Source organism: Protopterus annectens, chromosome 8.part0 (genome assembly GCF_019279795.1).
Source record: "Protopterus annectens isolate FY-2018-M chromosome 8.part0, PAN1.0, whole genome shotgun sequence".
NCBI classification, from domain to species: domain Eukaryota; kingdom Metazoa; phylum Chordata; order Ceratodontiformes; family Protopteridae; genus Protopterus; species Protopterus annectens.
The window spans coordinates 1911141897-1911165529 of record NC_056741.1 but is presented as its reverse complement, the minus strand read 5'-3'; the positions used below and the strand labels follow the sequence as shown (position 1 = coordinate 1911165529).

General features: G+C 39.8%; 1 protein-coding gene across 2 annotated transcripts; it reads left to right on the top strand.

Moving 5' to 3' along the window:
* The first annotated feature begins 5655 nt into the window (after nucleotides 1-5655).
* Nucleotides 5656-22343, top strand: HERPUD1 (homocysteine inducible ER protein with ubiquitin like domain 1). Of its 2 annotated transcripts, none has more exons than XM_044081410.1 (8): nucleotides 5656-6069; nucleotides 11555-11632; nucleotides 13079-13147; nucleotides 15764-15891; nucleotides 17080-17205; nucleotides 18487-18831; nucleotides 20471-20567; nucleotides 21780-22343. In XM_044081410.1, the coding sequence occupies exons 1-8, from the start codon at nucleotides 5920-5922 to the stop codon at nucleotides 21933-21935; spliced, it is 1149 nt and encodes a 382-aa protein (XP_043937345.1). In that variant the 5' UTR covers nucleotides 5656-5919; the 3' UTR covers nucleotides 21936-22343. The 2 variants fall into 2 exon arrangements, with proteins under 2 accessions (XP_043937345.1, XP_043937346.1); XM_044081411.1 differs by lacking the exon at nucleotides 5656-6069 and adding an exon at nucleotides 7249-7336.
* The last annotated feature ends 1290 nt before the right edge of the window (nucleotides 22344-23633 follow it).

Sequence of the window (23633 nt, the reverse complement as noted above, 5' to 3'; positions counted from 1 at the left end):
TGTTGCTGGTCTTCCTCCCCTCGGTTAGGCAGGTAACATTATCAGAATGCTTTTCTGTCACGATTCTTAACTGCCCTGATTTTGCCTCAATTCAGGTCCGTCCATCCTACACTTTAAGAAAAAGAAGTGGATTATAATCACTTAACTGAAATTCATTACAGCTACAGATTTCTTTTACTTTGGAAAATATTTTGCCAACTTTCTAAACTAGTAGTAATATTTTAAATTGTCCCTGACTCTGGTGCTGAGAAGCATAGTGATATACTTTGTTAATTCATACACTGCCTAAAGTAAACTTTGTTTCACTGTTGAACAAACACGTTGGGAGTTGGCATAATGGTTAAGGTGTTTACTTTATAGACAAGATTTGATTCTCTCCTTTGGTCACCGTATAGTTATTAGCTAGGCAAATAATAGTAAGCAGACTGGTCCCATAGTTATCTCTTGTACCCCTGTCCCCAGATCCACAGGAACAAACCCCATCCGCGATTGTTTCAGGGAGCAGTCAAGAGTTTAGGTTTAAGGAGGGAGGAGGATTTTAGGTTTAGGTAGCAATTGGGACTTTAGGGTTTGGGAAGGGCAGGAAATTTTTGGTTTAGGGAATGATCCGGACTTTAGGATTAGGGAAGGAAATCTTAGGTTTAGGGAGTGATGGCGTTCTTTAGGGTTAGTATCAGAGTTCTGGTAGGGTTACATTGTTAGGTGGTGAAGTTAAGTAGGTATGTGGGGGATAAATGGGTGGGGGGTTCAAGAGATAACTAAGGGGAGAAATTAATCAAAATAATTTTTTGCAAGTATAGGGCAATACATTTTAGCTATCACCTGAGCTTCCTAGATGAAATTGTTCCCACATTTTGTCTATTTGCTCCATACCGAGAGGTAGTGTTTCACATTTGGAGGTGGAAGGTAAAGACACTGTTTTCACTCATTTGGTTAGGAGGAATCTAGGAACCTGAGGGAATTGTTAAAATATGCAACTTCACACTTATAAAAAAGGTTATTTTGATAAACTGCTATTATGTGTATGAGCTAAAGCATTCTTAATACTGAATTAAGCTTTAGCGCGGTTGATTAGCGCGGAGTTGCTACAAGAGCACCATCGGGCAGCGGCGGTTTAACTAGGTTAAACTATTCCGGCCACCTAAATTCCACTCTTCATTTTTTCCCTTCGGATAGCTCCTCTCTAACTCTACTTGTAATCAACCAGCCTATTCTCTAACTGATAAGTTTAGCTCCACTTGCTTCCTAAGCAGTCTATTCTCTATCTGAAAAGCCTAGCACTTGCTCAAAAAAGCTCTTTTTCTTAGATATAGCACTTTTTTATCACACTCAAGCCCGCAACAAAGTTTTGTTTTTTTTCTCCTTCTAGCATGTCGAGGGGTGAGTTGCTAGCGTCCTCTCCTGCCCAACTGGTGAATCTGGGAATACTGAGGCAATGTTACAATTGCCTGTACACAGACAACCCTCTCCTCCTCCCACAGAACACAAATACTTGCGAGAGATGCAACTATATAGCCAAACTGGAGGCTGAGCTCTCTCAACACAGGACTGACAAGACCAGAAAGGAGGAGAAGGTAACCACACACTCCACTAACCCAGTCTCACATAGCACTATCAAACATTCCAATCATACACAAACATACAAAGACATACTCGGAGGCTCTGATCAAAAATCTACCAAAACAGCAGAGGCCACCAAAGCAGACACCCAAGCAAGACACAACACATGCAACGCATAGATCACAAAGTCAGTGTGCCAAACAATCACAGCCCTTAAGGCCAAACACAATGCCAGACACTCGTCATAGGAGACTCCATAATCAGGCACACTGACATCCCACTCACCAGATTGAGTAAGGAGAAGGTCACAGTAAGCTGCCTGTCGGGCGCTAGAATCCGCCACATAACGCAAGCACTCAGGTCACTCAACAGCAGGTACAAGTATGACTCAGTCATTGTCCATGCTGGTGTGAATGACCTGAGACGTACCTCCCTGGACTACATGAAAAGAGACATAGAGGAGCTCTCTGATGATGTAGCCCAGGCAGGTATGACCCTGACCTTGAGCAGTATCCTACCCTCACCTAGAATGATGACACAATACAGAGAAAAGATGATCAGCTTTAATAATTGGCTTAACCTCTGGTGTCATTCAAAGGGGATCCAATGTCTGTCTGCCTGGGATGACATGCTGGACAAGCCACGCTGCTTCGCAAGGGACGGCTTGCACTTGTCACCCTTAGGCTTCCGGATGCTGGCAAAGGCTCTTGCCACCCCCATAGTGCCTTTTTTAGGCAAGGCTCAAATTCTAAACCTACCACCCTAGAACACAAAAAAGAAAAAAAATTAAGGGTAATGCTGCTCAATGCCAGAAGTCTCAACCTCAAGATGCATGCACTCGAGGCCCTTCTCAGTATGGAGAACATCGATGTCTGTGCTGTGACTGAAACCTGGTTCAAGGCTCTTGAGAGCACCCCGGCACTATCAGGTTTCACCTCATATCATGCGTTCCGGCCCCAAAATCCGGACCACACCAAGAAAGGAGGGGGGTATCCATATTCATCAAGGATATCCACACCTCCAGGTTGGTGGCAACGCACGAAGCATCGGAGACCATCCAGGTGCAATTAACCATAGGCAAGACTGCTCTGCAATTTGTAGCATGTTACAGACCACCCTCTCAAACTCAGGAACCTCGCACAGCCTTCCTGAAGACACTGGAGGGGCTAAATGCATCTCCAAACACCATCATATTGGGTGATTTCAACTACCCGAATATTGACTGGGATCATTACTCAAGCCCCAATACTCTAGCCCAAAGGTTCCTAGAGTTCATAAACTCTAATGCCATGGAACAACTAGTCACCGTCCCCACAAGAGGAGAAAACATACTGGATCTCATCACAAACATGGGGACACAATGTTCAACACCAGAAGTATACCCCTCATTGGTGAGATCAGATCATAAACTAATCTCACTGGAAGTCCACATCCTGCCTCCACCTCAGATAAAAAAGACCACAGTAAAGAACTTCTCAAAAGCTTACTTCACACTTCTTAAGTCCAGCGTAGCATCCTTCAAGGCCCCCGAGCCAGTGGAAACCACTACCCGAGCCGCTGAATCACTTACAAATGCCTTCTACCAGCACCTCCAGGACTGCATGGATCAGGCAATCCCAAACAAAACAAAGACTCTCTCCACCAAAGGCAAGCGCCAGTCTGGTGGACCCCAGCCATAAACAAGCTCTACAATAAAAGGAGAAAGCTATTACAAGATAGAGCAAAATTCCTAAGAGAGAAAACACCCTTGATCATCAGAAGTAAAAAAACTACGATCACTCAAAATCATCCAAGGCAAATGTTGAGAGAAAAATCGCCAAAGACTCAAAAGACAATCATAAGGCCTTTTTTAGCTATGTTAGGAACCTGGGAGGCAATTCCCAGATATGCTCAGAATTAGTTCATAATAATGTAAAAATCACTGTACCAACAGATTGCCAACATACTGGCTGACAGGTTCAGTGCAAACTTCTCCCCCCCCTTCCCCTCAAAAGGAGAGATATCTATCCCGGCAGATTGCAGCCTCCCAAACATCACAATTACCCAGGTGAAAACTGCTCTCTCCAAGGCAAAAAACACAGCATCTATGGGACCTGACTGTGTCCCTGGCTCTGTGCTCCACGAACTCAATGAGGAATTAAACCCGCATTTAAGGCAGCTGTTTAATCTTAGCCTCACCTCAGGATACGTACCCAAGGAGTGGTGTACGGCAACTGTTGTCCCACTTCACAAAGGCGGTGCCTCCACTGACTCTGGAAACTACCGCCCCATTAGCTTAACAAGCCTGGTTTGCAAAGCTATGGAAAGGATCATAATGGACCTCATAAAGACATAGGGGGGCTTACAGACATTGGATCCAACCCAGTTTGGCTTTGTCAAGGGCAGATCATGCCTCTTGAACTTGGTTGACTTCTTCGAAACGGTCTCCAAGGCCATTGATGAGGGCAAGGCAGTCCATACAGCTTACCTTGACCTCGCAAAAGCTTTCGACACAATACCCCACTTGGGTATCATTGAAAAACTCACCACCTTAAATGTAAACCCATACGTCACTAGATGGGTTTCAAACTGGCTAAGTGACAGAACACACAGGGTCAGAGTTGCAGGCGCTGATTCCAAGCCGGTCACAAGTGGGGTCCCACACGGCTCGGTCCTGGGTCCCCTCTTGTTCAGCATCTATTTTTCAGAAGTACAAGCAAACACAAGAGGATTATGGCTGACAAAGTTTGCAGATGACTGCAAACTGGGCGCCATAGTTGAAAACACTTATCCTTCAGAAGGGTCTTATAGAAATGGAAAACTGGTGCCAGAGCCATGGCCTAAAGTTAAACGCCAAAAAATGCATAGTCATACCCTTCGGGAAAAACAAGGTAACCCCTAGCTACCATATAGGTGGCAACCCGCTGAGCACAGAAGAGGTCATCAGGGATCTGGGGACCCAGGTTGACAGTAGCCTCTCCTTCGACACTGACGTTGCTAAGGTAGTTAGGAAGACCTTCTACATTGCCCACCTGATCATGAAGGGATTCACATCCAGATCAAGGGAGGTCATTGTTCCCCTGTACTCATCACTCATCAGACCAATTATTGAGTACAATGCCCCATTCGGAATGTATCTTACCCGACACCTGCAGCAATTGGAAAGACCCCAAAAGTTCCTCACCAAAAGGATAATGGGTCTCAAAAATATGTCTTATGCTGCCCGACTGAAGAAACTCCAGCTCTATTCAGTAGCATACCGTCTGCTCAGAGGTGACCTGTGCCTGACATACAAGGCCATGTCCAACCCGGAATTAATGGACATGCTCCACCTCAAAAAATCTAAATCCACCAGAACTACAAGAGCAAGAGACTTAAACCTCAACACGGTCATAAATAGGACGTGCTGGAGGGACAGATTCATCACCCAGAGACTCCCTATGCTGTAGAACAAGATCCCGGTACATGTGAGGCATAGCACCTCGCTGGCCTTGTTCAAGAGGAGTCTTGACAAATGGATGGGAGATCGCAGGTTTACCCCGGAGATCACCTCTGTGTCACTACTGGACAGAGGTACGGCAAAATAATGGGCATAGTATCCTTCAAACTTAAGGGGTGGCGATAGCCACAAAACTTTGGGCTAGGCTTATAAATGCCCTAGGGCAGATAGCCTAGTATGAACCTATGAATGCCTGACGACCCTTGGAACTGCTAGAAACGGATTTTTTAAGAATGAAAATAAGGAAAGCTCTTTGTAATAACCTACTCTTGAGAGATGTGTAATGAAGGTTGTGATGTTCAGGCAAGAATTAAAAGAATTCAATGGAAAACCCTAGAACCCCCGACAGTTGCAGTTTTAAGCAGGATGGGTGGTGTATTCTTCCCTTACATAACATAATAATAAACAGCTGGCCGAACCCCTGAGGGAACTGGGAAAACATAACTCATGCAACACTGGCGTGTCTCTGACACAGTTGTAAACACTGCATACTGCAAGCTTCTCGAAGCCTACTAATCCAACTCACCAAATTCTAAATTCTGCCATTCACTTCAAAGATTGCATCAGAACGCGGATATGGAACACTCAGTACCGTCCTCCATGCAAGGCTCAACAGTGAGTGGTCCACGTACAGCCGTGTGCTATCTTTGACCAATGAGAAGCCGACACACTGTGTTTTGGAAAGAACACCGTTAGTCTTTATAGAGGACAGTGGGGAAGTTAAGTCAGTGTTCTGGAAGTTTGTTGTATACCGTATTAAGAAGACAGTAGCTAGAGATAAACAATTACGAAAACTACTGGTTAAAAAGAGACGAGAAGCTTAGTGGTATACGTTAACAGTACAGACTGTTTTGTTAAGGTTGTATTAATTAAGCAAACCAATGGAACCTCTAACGAGTGCTGTTGTAAACGTGGTATTAGTGATTAGGGCCCCCAACCAACAATACCAAGACAGAATAGTGGAGGCGCCAGAAACGTGGACTGTTTTACAGCTAAAATCGCACCTGTCCGAAGTATACCCTGGCAACCCGGTAAGTAGAATATCTGGCTTCAAGTGTGTCGCATTGGAATGCGGAAGTGTCTTTGAAACTTGCAATATTGGGTAGGGCTGACACCCACTTGGGTGGGTTTGCTTTTATATTTCAAAAAATTGTCTTTTGGGTTTATTCTAGTTTCACTGAGAAAAAGTACATTTGCGGGCATTTTCTCGCTTATTAGCATACTTTTTTTGTAAGACATCATCCGAAGAAAATAAAAGGCTGACATTTGTGACAGCCCCTGAATGGGGTTTGTGGCCTTAATGTACAGGTTTCGCCTAGCCAAGGCGCTGGCATACCGGACCTCATGAGGAACGTGGCTCATTTGCGGTCTTAAAAGTTCATGCTCCTCGAAGTTCCATATTGAAAGGGTCTGCCTCATATTCAATGTTAGGAATTGTTTAAACGGATAACTATAGTAAATATAAATTAACCTTATTAATTAATATAAATATCTTTATAAGTAAAACCAAATAAGATCATGGGATGACCAAAATATGCTGAAGTTGTTTATAAGCTTTAGTATGTGTTCCATATTTTGCCTATTTGTTCCACATTACGGGGGCTATTGGAAGTTTGTGCTCACAAACCCATTTTTTCCTGAAGCTGTCATCAGTTGATTAACTTAAGGCCAAGAGGGTAGCGGGGTATGCATTTCGCATAAGGGGGGAAACTGCGCTGTTTAGCATCGTTTCGGGCATGTAAAGCAATTTGTCGTACGGTAGACTTAAGCTTTTATTTGCAGAAGATACCCCAGTGACTTTGAACGGAAGTCTGACGGTTATCTAAATATTTAGTAACGTTTAACCCAACTAGTACAACTTAAACTTTTCACCTGGACATAAAGTAATAATTGCCAAGTAATCGGGTAAATGTCCCGTTTTGATAGCGGGCACTTTTTATTTTTGGTACTTACATTTATTGCTGTACAGTTTGTGTTGTTTTGTGGCGGCGCAGTTCCATTACCTTTGAGTAAGTCTGGAAACACTTTGTATAAGCTGTTATTTCTCAAGCAAGTTTCTGTTGTCATGTGATCTTATTACGCAGGGGGGTGGAAGCACAAAACTAGGACTTTTAATTTCTGTCGGGCTCACTAACTGGCTGAGGCAGGTATACATCATCCAACAACTCTTGTAATGAAGCAACAGTGTAGTTTGGGGGGCTTGATATTTATGTTTAGCTGCAGTGGCCACACACGCATTCTGCAGGCAGAGAGAGCTAACTTTGTTCCAGGAAATATTTCTGTATGCTGCATAGTATGGTGAGAATGTTTGTTTTTGTCAGGAATCTTTTACAAATACTTGTTTACATCGAATGCATTTTCTAGAATAATTGCTTAAAGTAAAATATTTGGAATTTCAGGTGGACCCCTTATGTGGGCAGTTGATGGTGCTTCTTAGTCAAAATTTTGCTGAAGTAAAACCGTGCGTGCTAAAGGTTGTATGTAGTCATAAGTATTGTTGTGAAGATTACCTAGTTTTGGTGACTGACATTATATCTCTGTATATTTTAAGTAGGAGGAGACATGAGACAATCCTTATTTGCTTTTCTGACCACAGTTTTGTGAACAGCAGTTGTGAGGTGTAAACTTTACCTTAGCTGTTATCCAGAAGCATCAAAAACTCAGTAGTGGGGCAGTGAGGGTATGGACAAACAATCCCCCCCTTTTGGCTTTTGTGGTATGGGCAAGGATGTATTTCAAGGGTACAGTTTTATGTGCCTGATGGGCATATGTGCCAGGTGATATAATCAAGTTGGTATCTCTCGGACAAGATCATTGAGATTCCTTTGTTGTTGAGTGCAGTTACTGTAGAGATGTTGGAGATGGAGGATGCTGGAGCTTTGTGCTTCTCTGGCTTCAGATCGATCTAATCCTATTTGAGCAGTTTTGCAAAAATTGGCACTCAGAAGTTTGGTCCATGATACCATGCCCTAGATCCAAATCTTTCACGACAGTGCTTGCCAAGAAGGCTTTTAAAAGGTACTAAATGCAGTAAACTCTGTTAACCAGAACTCAAACAACCAGAAAAAAATCGAAGAAATACAGTACAATTTTCGTGTGTTGCACTTTCTGCCCCCCCCCCCCCCCGAAACATACCTTATGTTTTTAGGTAGGAATAAATTCCCTCTCTCCCCAAACTAAGAACAAGTCAAAGCAAGCAAATAGTATAGGGTACAATATTAGTCAGGCCTGTTTTTAATAGTAACTCTTAAGCCACCAGAAACTGTAGTTATCCGGCATCTACCAATCCCCATGGGTGCCAGTTAACAGTTTACTGTACCTTGATTGCAGCCCACATTATAACCATCTTGTGTTGCTATAGTCCACTTGTGTCTTTGTGGTGTTTCTTGGAATGCTGGTCTCTTCTGAGAATACCCTTACTCCTTATTCCAACAGCAAAAGCACAAATGTCTTGAAAAACAAACCAAGCAGGAATCCCCGTGTAGCAGCGTCTTTGAGAGAAAACAGCAAAAATCCACAACTTAGCGCTTTCACCCGTATATCAAGGGCATCGTCAGAGTTATACACCATCTTAAAAAACACGTATGTGTGTGTGTGTGTATATATACCAAAGTTAATAAACACACCCCCCTCAACAACCAATAAAACCTCAGTTAAATTTTTTAAAAAGACTTAATTGACTATAATGCTTGTTCCAAAATTTCTTGAGCGCATATATAATCAATCTAATATAAAAAATGTAATCTGTAATGTATACATTAATATATTACAAGTATTAAACAATATTACTACAAAAAAAAATAAAATAAAATCTCTCAACATACTTATAAACAATGTAGTGTGTCTCAAGAAGAAACAGAAACGCATCCTGAGAATGTTGAAATTTTACAAGCATGTTTGGTCCACTTCTATATTGAAGCAAACAACAAAACAAAATCTATACAATAATATATACATAGTAACCAAAAAGTGGTTGATACCAAATGTAAAAAAGAAGTTTACAATTACTCAGATCATCTGTGCTCTATATTTAAGGATACTTGAAAGTGAGATATGTTCATTTATCCCTGGTGACTGACGCATTTAATCTGAGCTGCCATAATAATAATAATTGTAAACTTCTTTTTACATTTGGTATCAACCACTCATTAAGAGTTTTGGTTACTATTTATATATTATTGTATAGATTTTGTTTTGTTGTTTACTTCACTATAGAAGTGGACCAAGCATGCTTGTAAAATTTCAACATTCTCAGGATGTGTTTCTGTTTCTTCTTGAGACACACTACATTGTTTATAAGTATGTTGAGAGATTTTATTTTTTTGTAGTAATATTGATTGTTTTTAAATACTTGTAATATATTAATGTATATATTACAGATTACATTTTTTATATTAGATTGATTATATATGTGCTCAAGAAATTTTGGAACATGCATTATAGTCAATTAAGTCTTTTTAAAAAAATTAACTGAGGTTTTATTGGTTGTTGAGGGGGATGTGTTAACTTTGGTATATATACACGTGTTTTTTAAGATGGTGTATAACTCTGATGATGTCCTTGATATACGGGTGAAAGCGCTAATTTGTGGATTTTTGATGTTTTCTCTCAATTAAAGATACTGCTACAAGGGGATTTCTGCTTGGTTTGTTTTTTAAGACCCTTACTCCTTATGTTTAGTGATCACAAGGGGTTTATGGCACAAATTGCACTCAAACATGGTAGTGTATTATGGTATACGTCACTCTGTATTTCCTATTTAATATGAAACTCATGCTGTTCTAATAGCCAGCCATCTGTGTTTGAGGGTAAGTCCAGTTCAGCATCCGTAGCTAAACTTTATAGTCTGCAGGTAGGTTTTCTAAACTTCTTTCCTACGCAAGTAGCCATGCCAACCTTCAAGGCGAAGGGCCTACATGACAATAGAAATTGTCTGACTGTAAGCATGTATTTGTGAAAAGACATGCAAGATTATTTTCCTTGTGCTTTTTTATTTTTTATTTATTTTTTTACTCTGGTGACAAAGAAGCAGTAAGGGAGAGCTACACATGGTAAATATGCACATGCGTAAAGAATCCATATATAATAAGCAACGTGTGTGTGTCAGTATTTAAATGTATAGAAATGCATTTTAAATGTATAGAAAAGCATTTTAAATGCTTTTTCTTAACCTCCGCTAACACACGGTTCAACCTAAAGTCAGACTAGAGTAGTAATTTGCATATACTATGTATAGGTTCATAGGTTGGTACTAGGCTATCAGTCCTAGGGCCTCTACAAGCCTAGCCATAACAATTCCCTGGCTATTTCGTCCCACACTATTTACTTCCCTGGACCCTTGTATAACACAATGCTTACATCAGCAAGAGAACACTTTTTGCAATTTTGATTGTGAAAATTGCATGCGAGCACTCAGAGAAAGCTGAATGTTTGGTTTTTTGTTTTGTTTTTTTTTGTGTGGCGAGCACTAACCTCCCTCCCAACACTCCCCCTTATGCTTTCTAACTTCCCCAGTCCTACAACCACCACAAAAGGACAGTCTACCCAACAAGTACAAATCTTTCTGGCACAAAACCCTCAAGTCAGTTAGATATTTGGCCAAAAGTGAACCTTTACTTCTTCGTCGAGTACCAGAATTTTTTTTTAATGAAATGCAGGACCAAATTCTAAAAGGCTTGCTCCCAGAGGAAGTCACTTACTCCCAAGATTTGTTCTAAGTCAGTTACTCTGAAATCAAATCTTTTTGGAATATGGCCGCCCAAGAGTAAACCTGTTTTTAAATATGCCTTCCACCCAAGGAAGTCACGTACCACTAAGAGCAAGTCTTTTGTAATCTGGATCGCAATGTAATTTAAATAAAACACCTTTATTTGGAATCTGGATTGCAATATAATTTTAATAAAACACTTTATATAACATATTAGTCCAAGCATTAGAAGTATGTTGTAAATTGTGCTACAAGTGACAGTTTGCTGGAGGTGGTCTAATAATCTTGTCTGTCAGCAGCTGTTAGGATCACCTGTCCATGTTTAGGTCATCTGTGTATTGTTTTTGTTAATTTATGTATTTAATGTGGGACTGCTTATACTGTACTGGCTTTTTTGTTGATTGTTCATAGTAGTTACTTGTCTTTTGTCCACATTATGCTGGCTGTTCCATTTGGTTAACTGCATGTTGATATTAACGGTGTTGCACAGGGCCATTTGTTAGATGAGATACCTGCAATGAATTGTGCATTTTTTTTGTATGGACTAGAATAGTTGTCTAGTTGCATTTATATTGACTGGTGCAATTTGACCATGACAAGTTCCTTAAGCTTATTTCTAAAGTGCTGTGGGATCCTTAACATTCATGTAAGCTACAGTTCAGGCAGATGGTACTGTAATCCCAGAGGAAGTGCACCTCAGTAGTGTCGTGCACACAAGTCCCCCCCCCTTTATTCATATTAATAGCTAAAATGATTGTGGTAATTTTTGGCAGGCATTTTAAATATTTTGCATTTTTTTCCTCCTGTAGGCTGTCCAAGACCAAAGATTGATATACTCTGGGAAGCTGCTGCCGGATGTTCTCCTATTAAAGGATGCATTAAGAAAGGTAGGTTATTACTAAGTTCATGTCATAGCAGTGTATGACATAAGAGAAGTACAATGGTAATATCACTGATAGCAGTGTTACAAGTCACAGCTGACAGAAGTTGCCCAAAATTTGTATAATCTTTGCTATTTTTGAGGGTGGTTATATATCTGCAGTTCTGTTATCCATCAGAGTAACCAGATGGAGAAAAAAAGGATCGGAATAAATTGGGCACATGTGATGACCCAAAAGCTACCTTTTGAGTTGCATGTGGTTGCTTTAAAGAATAAAGATGTTTTAAGTAATAAAGCAGAACAAGTGCTACTTTCAGCATTCTTAAAATGCATTTAGATGTTTGGGTACTTTTCCGTTATCGGGGTAACACTTGGAATGAGCGTTTGATAACGGAAAACTACCATAAATTCATTTTAAATGTGAGGGCCAGTAGGATTTGTTCAGTTTCTGTGTTATTTTTGTATTTCTGATTTACCGTCCGAAATATATTTAAAAAGAGGGATGAAATAGTTTGTGCGTTGAAGTGTTCTTTGGTGGGTCGCTATAAAATGGTCAGTGATGTTTTTTTTAGAATTATGTGGTTACAAAAGACAGACACAATATCATGTACAATCACGTGTTCACTTGATCATGTCTACCTTCTCCTTGACATCATACACACACTTTAAAAAAGAGTTTAAAAATTGCGGAACCAGCACTAACTGAGGAACTGACATTCCGCAATGAAGTAGCAAGTCCATGCGGAGTACAAAATGAATAGGGATTCAAGGATGTCTTTGTTTTTTTTTTTTTTTATGTAATTTGCAGGTCATTAACTGCAGCATTTGCTAATGAGTGCTTGCATTTTGTGATCACATAGCACATATACTTACATAGCACATATACTTACACGTGTCACTTTCGCAAGTCTTTTTAGTTGTAGTATTACTTCTGCCAGTGCATTGATACACGAGTTCATACCTCTCAACCCCTTAGAGCAAGAAATCGGGACAAAATCATACGTAACATGGGAGCAAAGGCCCCAAGAGAGAGACAATTTTTTGGTACTCACAATAGCAATTGCGAGCGCAAGGTAAGATTCCAAGCGGTCATTACAAGTGTTGCCCTGATAACTGAAAAGCACCAATGTTTGGCTCCTGTTTGCTGGCAAGAAATAGTTCCCCTTCCACCACAGACCTAAGGTCTATCTAGTTTAATAATGAGTAGTTTGGGTGTTTTTTTGCTTTGCTAATTGCCATTTCCTGTTGTAAACTAAATTGCTATTCAGGGTTTCTAGATAAACTGTGATACTTTTACAAAGAAGGCCAAAAAGGTAGAAGTGTGATGTGGGGAAACGAATACACTGAATCAATTTTTTCTGAAAAATGGCTACATTTGTGATATAGACCTGCAGTTCCAGCATTTTCTCTTGGCACTAAAAGTTTAGATTAACCGACAATTGCTCTGTTTCAGGAAGAAGAACGGCATATGCTTCACTTGGTCTGTAAGGCTAGGAGCCCAACAAATTTGCAGAAAGCAAAGGTATGTTCCCATCTGAATGATTTACACATTTTAAAATGCATGGATTTTGAGTTTTTATTTGACATGGGTAGCCGCATACCCATTTTTTTTTCTCTTAAAGAAGTAAGTTTTATATCCAAAGTAGATCAACTGTTGTCACTCAGGTGTTCATTTTCTGAAAGGCTGGATTCTATAGGTGTCTGTTTTGATATTGCTGGCTTTCCATAATATAAACATCTGGTCTTATTTTACAAATCAAAACGTGTGTAAATGACTACAAATTGAAGTGCTGAATGGATTTTCGTTTGGTATCTTGAGGTGGAGATATGCTTTATAGAGGAGAGGAATGAAGGTCGGCAGGGCTAAGACAGAATATATGTGTGTAAATGAGAGGGAGGGTAGAGGAATGGTGAGGATGCAGGGAGTAGAGTTGATAAAGGTGAGTTTAAGTACTTGGGATCAACGGTTCAGAGTAATGGTGAGTGTGGAAGGGAGGTGAAGAAGAGAGTACAGGCAGGGTGGAATGGGTGGAGAAGTGCCCGGAGTGATTTGTGACAGATGGGTACCAGTAAGAGTGAAAGGGAAGGTCTACAAGAGTGTAGTGAGACCAGCTATGTTATATGGGTTGGAGACGGTGGCATTGACGAAAAGGCAGGAGTCTGAGCTGGATGTGGCAGAGTTAAAGAGATTTGCACTGGGTGTGACTAGGATGGACAGGATTAGGAATCGGGAGGGTCAGCTCAGGTTGGACAGTTTGGAGACAAAGCAAGAGAGGCAAGATTGTGTTGGTTTGGACATGTGCTGAGGAGGGATGCTGGGTATATTGGGAAAAGGATGCTAAGGATGGAGCTGCCAGATAAGAGGAAAAGAGGAAGGTCTAAGGTAAGGTTTATGGATGTGGTGAGAGACGATATGAAGGCGGTTGGTGTGAAAGAGCATGATGCAGAGGTCAGGAAGAAATGGAAACAGATGATCTGCTGTGGTGACCTCTAATGGGAACAGCCGAAAGAAGATTATGATCTTGTTTTAACATTTTAAAAGCTTTTGTAGTGGTGAAAGGGATGTAGATGGCCCTTAAAAAAATCAGTAGCTGAATTGGGGAAATAATGGCTGTCTGATTCTTTGACCAGCTTCGTGACAGTGGGAGACTTGTAGGAAATGTCGTCTTTCTAGAACTAGTTGCCTTTACTGAATTATTTGTGGGCATTGGTATGGGAGAAGCAGGAGTTCTTCTCTGTTAAGATCAAATATATAATGGAGCCTAAACACATAAAAAGTTACACTGGGACCACCAGGACTCTCTGCAAAATTTTGTTTGACTATTTAGTACTTTTGTCCAGAGTCCTGCTTCGTCATTACCTTATAAGGTAGACAGTTGTCTGAGAAAGGATGATCCCCAGGGAAGGGGCATTCTTTGGGTTTTATATTTATATATTTATATATATATATATATATATATATATATATATATATATATATATATATAGGTTCATTTATAAGCCTAGCCAGGGTGTGTTTGGCTTTCACCACCCATTTTAAATGAATTTTTCTATGCCCTTTTTCGAGGTTAGTATACTGTGCCTCTGTCTAACAGTGACACAGAAGTGACACCCGGGGTAAACCAACCCCCCCCCCCAAAATAAAAATAATGTTTGATGTATTGCATGTTTCGAGAAGTGCGCTTAAGACGTGTCCAAATTATGTGATTCGGCATTGTTTAACGCAATAATATAAGACAGAATCAGTCTTTCTCACCAGATCTATATATTGGTGTAGTTCTACTCATAATTGTAAAAATATCACTTGCTCATAATATAAATGGTTGAGAGCAAATCAGGATATGGACTGTAGAATTGTATCACAATAAACTCTGTTAACCGGAACTCAAGCAACCAGAAAAAAAAATCGAAGAAATGCAGTACAATTTTCATGTGTTGCACTTTGCCCCCCCCCCCCTTGCAGAAACATACCTTACATTTTTAGAGTTTTAAAAAGGAAGATAGGAATAAATTCTCTCTTCCCAACCTATGAACAAGTCAAACCAAAAAATAGTTTAGGGAACAGTGTTGGGCCTATTTTTAATAACTTTCAAGCAACCAGAAACTACAGATATCAGTCATCTACCAGTCCCCATGGGTGCCGGTTAACCGAGAGTTTACTGTACTTGGATCCGTATAATTTTAAGATTTAGTATTAGATTTGTATTCTAAGAGGTATGTGGTGGTGATCACTGTGGCAATTAAAGGAAATATTAATAGTTGCTGAGGTACCTTTAAAGTTTTTTTTTTTTTTTTTTTTTTTTTTTTTTTTTTTTTAGATGCCCAATTTAAATTTAGGGCATGCATCTTCTATAAGTTGAAACTATCTAAGAGTGGAACTGCGTACAGTGATGCTTTTTTGTGTGCATTTTTTTTCTTTACTGATTATAGAGCTCTTATGGTGTGGACATGGTTTTTAGTTTTGTGATAGTAGATAATGTAGTTTTTCAGAAGACTAAATAGAAGTGTTAATGAGCTATAGTCGATAAGGTTTCAGTAAAGCAATTAGTGGTAGAAAATTCATATGGGGGCAGCGGGTGTTTAAGGTTAATGTACCCTTGCATTAACTTTATAATGTGTTATAATCTTATCATTCCAGGTTGCTGAAACCACAGAGCCTCCAGGTGGATCCTCTTTATCTATGCCTGCTGCTACTTCAGTGGAGGATGGTGTTCGACACAGAGGGACATCTCAAACAGCATTTCCATCTCCTTTGACAGATGCTGTGTAAGTATGGACTAGCCATATATTATCTCTCTCAGAGTAGTATACTGTAACATGGAGTGCAAGCCGAAGTATGTGTGTAATTTACACTATTTTGGAATAGGTGTAATTGTTAAAGAAAGGTGGTCTTAACTGTAAGAAAAAGTTAAGGGAAGTGGCTTGGGTTGTGTCTTACAACAGATCCATATTTTGGCACTATTGAAAGTACCAGTTTTAGACTCTTGCAGCTCTGTCTCGTTCCACCTATCCACCTGTCATGGCAGTGACAAATTGGTACAGAATGCCTTTGTTACCTATATGTTCATGTGCCAGATTACTGGGCTGATTTGTTTGCTTTTTGTATACTTTTGTTTAGTCTTGAAATTCCAGATACTGTGTGCGCATGTGAATATGCTTATGAATTAGACATGCCTTCTAGGCACTGTCTTTTCTCTGCATGGTGTTTCAGAATGATGTTGGGGGTGGAATCTGATGCCCAATATGTACTTCTGCAGTGACAGTATTTGGATATTTTGCAAAATGTGAACTTTCAAGCAGTGTAGCAAGTGCCTTTTTAAAAGATTGAACACCAAAAGAAAATCTGAAGTGCATGAAGTATGGCTTGCTTTGGGTAGGCATGCCCCCCCCCCCCCCCAGTGTATAAAATACCACCACAGAGAGGAGTTAAAATATGTAAGGGATTGTAGGTGTCACTGCTTTGACCACACCACAAAAAATTACCACATTTCCCGCTATGTACGAGTTAGTGTCATTGATTGTATTTTGGTTAAAGCCACATTTGCGAATTCAGTTTTGATATGTAGTGGCAAGCCATTGTTTGTGTAGGCTGTTGGCCACTAAATGTAGTTAGTGCAGTAGTGCAGAATAGCTGATTTTTGCTAACTTGTGCTAGAATTTTTTTGGGGGGGGGGGGCAATAATTGATTTGATTGTCTGAGCTTTGTATTTGTAACTTGTAACATTGAAGAGATAAGGTCTGTAAGCCTGATTGTTGATAGGGATTAATTAAGCACAAGTTGTTGTGGTTCCTTGTTTTTGTCTTGTGATTCACAATTGGTTAGACACAATGTTGGTGGTGGTTGCTATATAGATCTCTTTAGAGGATGGAAATGTGTTTTGTGCCTTATGTGATATCAAATAACTGACTTAGTGAAAAGAACAAATATTTAACAAACCTTTGTTTTATTTTTAGTGGACTTGCGTCTGACACTGAACAGTTTACTGCATTGAATCCAGCACTTCGTGCCTATGCCATGTACAATCCACAGCAGCTCTTTTGGCTCCAGCATATATATGCACAGCAGTACTATGCTAGATAGTAAGTATTTTGGAAATTTATTTAACATTATTCCATTAAATGTTTAACTGTGCATCAAATTGGTGTTATACATTTTATCCCTCGCAAGCTTGTATATTTTTATTTCATTGTAATGGTAGCCTTTCTTTATCCTTAAAATTGCTCTTAAGGTGTGGGCGGCCAAGTACCTAACTGTCCTGAGACTCCTTGCAAGTCCAGTAGCAATGACAACTGTACGGAGGTTCTGGGTTCAGGTCCTGGTTCAGACTCTAGACAAGGGTCCAAGTTATTCCTTTCTGTTAAGTTCCTGGTGTTCTTAAATATGAACCAGATGAATATGTGGTAGGTTCTTAAACCACCTGCAATGAAGCAGTTTGACTGTGATAGGATTTAAGGGAACTAAAGATTGGTTAGCTGATGCTAGTTTCCCTGTGAAAGCTTTCTGAGCCTAAGGTTTCTCAATGCTAATCTGAGGTTCAGTGCCTTTTCTTACAAGTTTTGAGGTAGGCACTTGTCAGTTTGTTACATTGTTTACTGCTGACTTTGTGTATTCAGCAAGGCAAACATAATTACTGGTTTATTGCCTGTTTAATTTGTGTAACTTAATTGATCTCTCACTGGTTGTGTAGTTAATGTTTGCAACCTCTGACATGAGCCTACAATAGGTCAGTGCTCTACCCCTGCAAATAAAGTGAACTTGGAAGCTCCATTTATCTTCCACTCCATATATGATAGGAATAATTTGATTTTGAAAACCTTATCAGAGTGTAATTGCTTTTTTTTTAAACATAGCCGGTGAAATCTTCTCGTCTTTTTTACTTTTAAGTTTTGAGGTATACCCTTTCCCCTTTCCACAATAACAAGTTGACTTCAGATCACATGCTATTAATGTCAAGAAAATGGCAGCATACGGGAGGAGAATACCTGGAATCTGGCATAAAACTGATTAACAATACTATCTTTCCCACACCAGGAGATTGAGCATGCGTGTCTAGTCTTGTTTGGTGGTCAATGTGGAATTTGCAAATTGCAAATGTAAATTCTGATTCTAGTAAACACTGATGTATTCAGGAACATGGCCATCCAGTGGGACCTGTTGCAGCCAAGGATGTTGCATAATTTGTTCATAATCGCCCACAACACGACTTTTCAGATTGTTTGGTAGGAAAAGAGGAGTGTGTTCAGAGTAGGCATTTTAGAGCTTTATTTTATTTATTTATTTTATTTTATTTTTTTGTGTGTGTGTGTGTATTTTTGTTTTTTAGAAAGCAGTGAGTAAACTTGATTTACTTTGTTTTTCAGCCAGGCTGCTGTAGCCGCTGCAGCTGCTGCTTCATCGTCTGCAAATGTCAGTCAGTTACCAGTGGTCCCACCTGCAGCTCCCCCGGCTTTACCCAATCAGGTGCCTGCAGTTAACTTGCCTGCCGATGGTGGAGTTCAGCCTCCAGCTAATGCACAGGCAAATCAGAACTTGCGCATGAATGCACAGGGTGGTCCATTGATGGAGGAGGAGGAAGATATGAACAGGGATTGGCTGGATTGGATATACACAGCAGCACGTTTTTCCATTTTCCTTAGCATTCTGTATTTCTACTCTTCCCTGAGTCGTTTCTTCTTGGTTTCAAGTGCTATGGTGCTAATGTACTTGTAAGTTTATCCTTTTGTTTTTGACAGCTTTGACAGCATACATTGGATGCTTACTGTAGTTTCTTGGTTAGACTTGTTGAAGTGGTGTTTTCCATGAAATGCCTAACCGTTTCATAACCAAGTGCAGTCTTTTGGATTTCTTAAAGGAGCATTTCATAAAAACATACAAATTGCCAGATAAACAGGATGGTGGCTGTTACAGTCCTTGATGTATGTCTCCAAGGAACAATTAACAGTTTTTTTTCTTTATTAGAGAGAGCATTTTCAGTTGTCAAAACATTTTAACTTGTTCTGGTGGTCTGATTTGCAAAGTATCTTGTGTGGCATTAATGTCATTGCCCTGTGCTGTGATTTAAGATTGTGTAGGAGCTCTGGTGTTTCCTGTGTCAGGTTCACAGATGAATACTAGGCTAACTGCTCTGAAGGGCCATTTTAAGCCTAGCCAGTAACCTAAGGTTAGCATCAAACCCTTGTACCTTGTGTCTGAGGTGAAGACCTTGATCATTATGCCAAACCCACCCTGTCAAAACTCCAGTCTAACCATTTCAGAACAAACTAGCAGTATGACCTGTGGATTAGTAGCTCAGAATAAAGATGTTATGAAAGGATGTTTGTTGGGATACTGCAACACAAATTCTGGGAGGTGCGATTGAGAGGGGGGTATATTGGGGTTTAAGTCTTTGCTGCTGCTTTGAGTACATACAGGTGTTGGTCCTTATGAACTTTTGCATTTGTGTTTGCTTCAATGGTGTCCTTAAGGTCTTTTAGTAAATAAAACAAAAACAGTGTGTGTGTGTGTGTGTGTGTGTGTGGGGGGGGGGGGGGGGCGGCAGGAGAGAAGAAAACTGGATTTCTTCCTTAAAGCTCATGGCTAATTACTAGGCTAGTTGCCTTAATGGGCTATTCTAAGCTTAGCCAATTTCTCTTCTAAATGTGAGAATCAAACACCATAACAGTTATACTAACCCCCAACCTTTGAAGCAAGTCAGAATCTTTTAGAGGTTTTTCACTCCTCTCGTTTTCCCTTTTTGGGAATTGGAAGCAGTCGTATGTTCATAGTGGATCATGGCATGTTGTGTCTTCAGAAGAGTGTAAGGGAAATTTGTTATAAAAGGTAATTTGGTGAGTAGCTGGAAGGTTCTCTAACCTAGTTAAATGCAATCTCAACTGTCCTCAGTTGCTATTTGTGTAAAACTTTGTATGGTAATGATATGAAAAAATGGCTACTAAAGCATTGTAGGGTCACTGCTTCTTCCCTTTGGGGGACTGCTTTATTAAAAGTGTGAATCGCAGTGTGGAAAGGGGCCTGTCCCTCTTGATGGAAGTGTTTGGAGCACTTGTGAACTTCATGTAGTGCACTTAAACCTAGTACATATGTTTAAGTGAACTGCAGTAGATTGTTGGAAGTGCATGTTCAATGCACAATGACATAATAAATGTTCCTGTTGCTTTGAAGTTGTAGTAGCAGTGAGATACAGCTTGTGCAGCAGACTGTTTGAACGGACAGGATTAATGTTGGGTTTGCATTTAATACAAGAAGCCCAGCATTTAAGTGGGGTAATGCTATGTTATTGAATTACATTTTTTGTTTTATACCAGAATGTTGCTTTAGGTTTAATATAGTGTGGTTGTTTTGTAGGCACCATGTTGGGTGGTTCCCATTCAGACGAAGACCTGTTCAACCTGTTCCAGTTTTACCACAGCCTGCTCAAGCCCCACACAATCCTAATATACAGGTAAATTTTAAAACTTGTGCTTATTGTGTGATGGTATGTGCATTTTAATCTCTCCTTTAGCCTTATTTAAAGTCTATTTATCGTTGCCTATCTTAGTTCTTGCGGATTCATCTGGTTTTCTGTAACTCGATTGTCTTAATTCATTTTTGTCTATTCAGACTGGGATAGTTTTGCACGTGTGAGAGGGGGTGTAATATGTAGTTTGCGTGTATCCACATATATGCACAAAGTTAAATATGCAAAATGTGTACTTGTACAACTGCAGTGCACATCCATGTTTCCTGTCTTCTGTGCATGCCCACTAAATGTGTGCAAGTTTCCCCATTAGTTGAGGAAATGGGAATGTATTTCTAATTTTTATTCCTCTTTAAGTAACTCTTCATTGTGGATGGGGGGGGGGGGCAACTAATGAAGGTTGCTGCATGTATTCATGTTCCAGAGCCTTGCATTGGTTATAGCATTCAGCTTTGCTCTTTAATCTACTAATTAGGTGGTTACAGCTTCAGTCAGTAGTCTTTTTTTTTTTTTTTTTTTGCCAGTTGTGAGGCTGTGCAGGCAGTTTCCAAAATAGGCAACAGCTTTTAGCAATGCTAATGATGGTCCTTAACATCTGGTCTTGTAGGTTATGTACCAGTTACAACTTTGGGCAAATGAGAAAGCACTTTTGACAATTAAGAACGCGGATGGGTTTGCCCTCCATGAGGGGAGTTATGCTACCTCATTCATAGCCAAATATTCCAGAGATCTTGATTGGAGTTTAGAGTCAAAACAGCTGAAGGCCATGCTGCATTCATACATACACCATATATCTAAAAATCCCACCAATCTAGGAAAATTATTAAACTGTAAAAAATAAAATGTTTTTATTTGTGATTAATATTCTTACTGTGGTTGTACTTTTATATATAGAATTTGTGGATCACTTTTTTTAACCAAGTTGCAGTCAACGGCCTCGAGTCTGGTCACAAATCTAACATTCATTTCAAGGTGGTAAGTGCAGGCTTAATATTAGCCATTCTGTCTGGTCATTCCAACAGAATTCTATTAACTCTGAGCCTGTCTTTACACACCCACTCTTGTTACGTTTAAGGCTGGATTTGTGTTTTGTCCCCCTGTTAGATGAAGAGCATGTAGACAATTCCGCAAAAAGTTGTTGTGGGACTTGTAATACTTAGACATGGGCAAACTTTATTTTAATTTTTTTTTTCCTAGGATGAACCTGTCAATGCTGATCAGGAGAACTCTGAGCAAGTCTTAACAGCTGCTACTGAACCAGAAAGATATTCCTTCTTGAGTACAGTCCTAGTTTTCCTCAAAACATTCTTTGCATCTTTGATACCTGAAGGACCACCTGCGCTGGCCAACTAATCGGTGGAAGCACTTGATCCAGTTGTGGTATCTGTCAAAAGGAACAGTTTGCACAGTGTTGTGCTGTGTTGGGCAAGAGGCTTCTGCTAAATTGCAGCATACATCGTTTGTTGTGTTGAGATGTTGCTTTCCAAAAGCAAAGGAGGGATAATGAAGACATTGGGCTTGTGGCAATACCCCATTTATAATTGAAATTTAATATAGAGGCATTTATATTGTGTATATAGTTTTGTATAGAAAGTGCAGATTTGAAGCAGGCAGTTTGGATCTCCTACCTTTTTTCAGGCTTTACAGTGTTAAAGTATATTGTATAGTTTTGTACAACTGAATGGAATAATCTGTTCTACATATGAAATTCTGGTTCCTGTTGGAATCTAATAAAAATTACACTAAGTGTAACAAACTGAATTGTTTGTAAAGAGGAGTTGGATAAATTGCTGAGTTTCTCTTGTGCCTGAGGCCAGCCTTTTAAATGTATCCCATGATATAGTCCACTGGCAATCCACTTCATAGTCAGGAGTTTGACCTGATATAATGTACTGTTTCTTGGCGAACCTGGGCCACAGACAACTGTGTAGGCAAAAAGTGTCAGAGCATGTTCCAATTATCTGTTGCAGAGAAATGTTAAATGGTCAGTGCTACCTAACCTTGTTTAGTCCACACCAATTTTACTTGATAGCTCACCTGTTTCAGAAAACAATACTAATGTAAGAGTAATAAGGGAAGGCATCCCCCCTGCTTTGCTTATCACTTAGAGAAGCATTTGTAATGGTAAAGTGTGTTTAAAAAATTTTAACCTGTACCTTTTGAATAGGCAGCATATATCAAGTTTTTTTTTTTTTTTTTTAATACTTTCTGGATAAAACTGTACAAACTTTTCCAGGTTTAAAAAAAAATTTGGGTCTCCGTAACAAATGTCACTGTCTCCTGAGGGTTAATCATCAACCAATCCAGACAGAAACTTCAGCCAGAGATATGTAGATTCAGTACTATCAATTCCTCTTAATGGACTCTGATTATCTGTCCACTTATCCACAATCCATGTTTATTTTGGAAGTTAATATTCTTCCATCTGTTTCATAATTAATCGCCAGCTTGCCTGGTACTTAGAAAAATACTACTGAGAAGACCCCCCCCCAAAACAAGATTGTGTAAATGTATGTTGCTTAACACTAATTAAATGTAGACTTGATGTACTATCTATAGAGTTAATCTGTCCTCCCGTGTGTGCGTTCTAGCAGCCTATCACAGACTGTTTGCCTTCTCCCCCTCCTGTTATCACTACCCTAGAATATATTTAAACCTAAGACTGGTCTAATTATCCCTGCTGTTTGCTATCTCCTTCTACCATTGGGTGGCAGCATCTACCAATATAATTTCTAGATATTCTTTATAATCCCAACAAGTTTTTTTTTCACAAACAGTTGGTTATGAGTTTATATCCTTAGACTGTAAATGTCTTCTGTCCCGTGCTAAACCACCCTCTGTAAAGGCAGCCTTCTTTTTTTGGCTGGAAATATTTAGCTCATACCTTCCAACTACAGCCTTTAAACTGCTCTTTGCTGATACGTTTTCTGCCATACTCACCTCTATTAAGCCCTCCCCCCTCCTGGAACTGTTCTTCCTACCAACTTTCCACCCCTTTAGTCCCTCCTACCTTCTACCCCTCTAGTGCATCCACCTTTCCTCCACCTATCC

Excerpts from the sequence above, each read along its gene's own strand:
- HERPUD1 (XM_044081410.1), top strand. The coding sequence starts at position 5,920 with ATGGAACCTCTAACGAGTGCTGTTGTAAACGTGGTATTAGTGATTAGG. Across the intron at positions 11,633-13,078 it reads TAAAGGATGCATTAAGAAAG|GAAGAAGAACGGCATATGCT; the intron begins GTAGGTTATTAC and ends GCTCTGTTTCAG. Across the intron at positions 15,892-17,079 it reads TCTCCTTTGACAGATGCTGT|TGGACTTGCGTCTGACACTG; the intron begins GTAAGTATGGAC and ends TTTTATTTTTAG.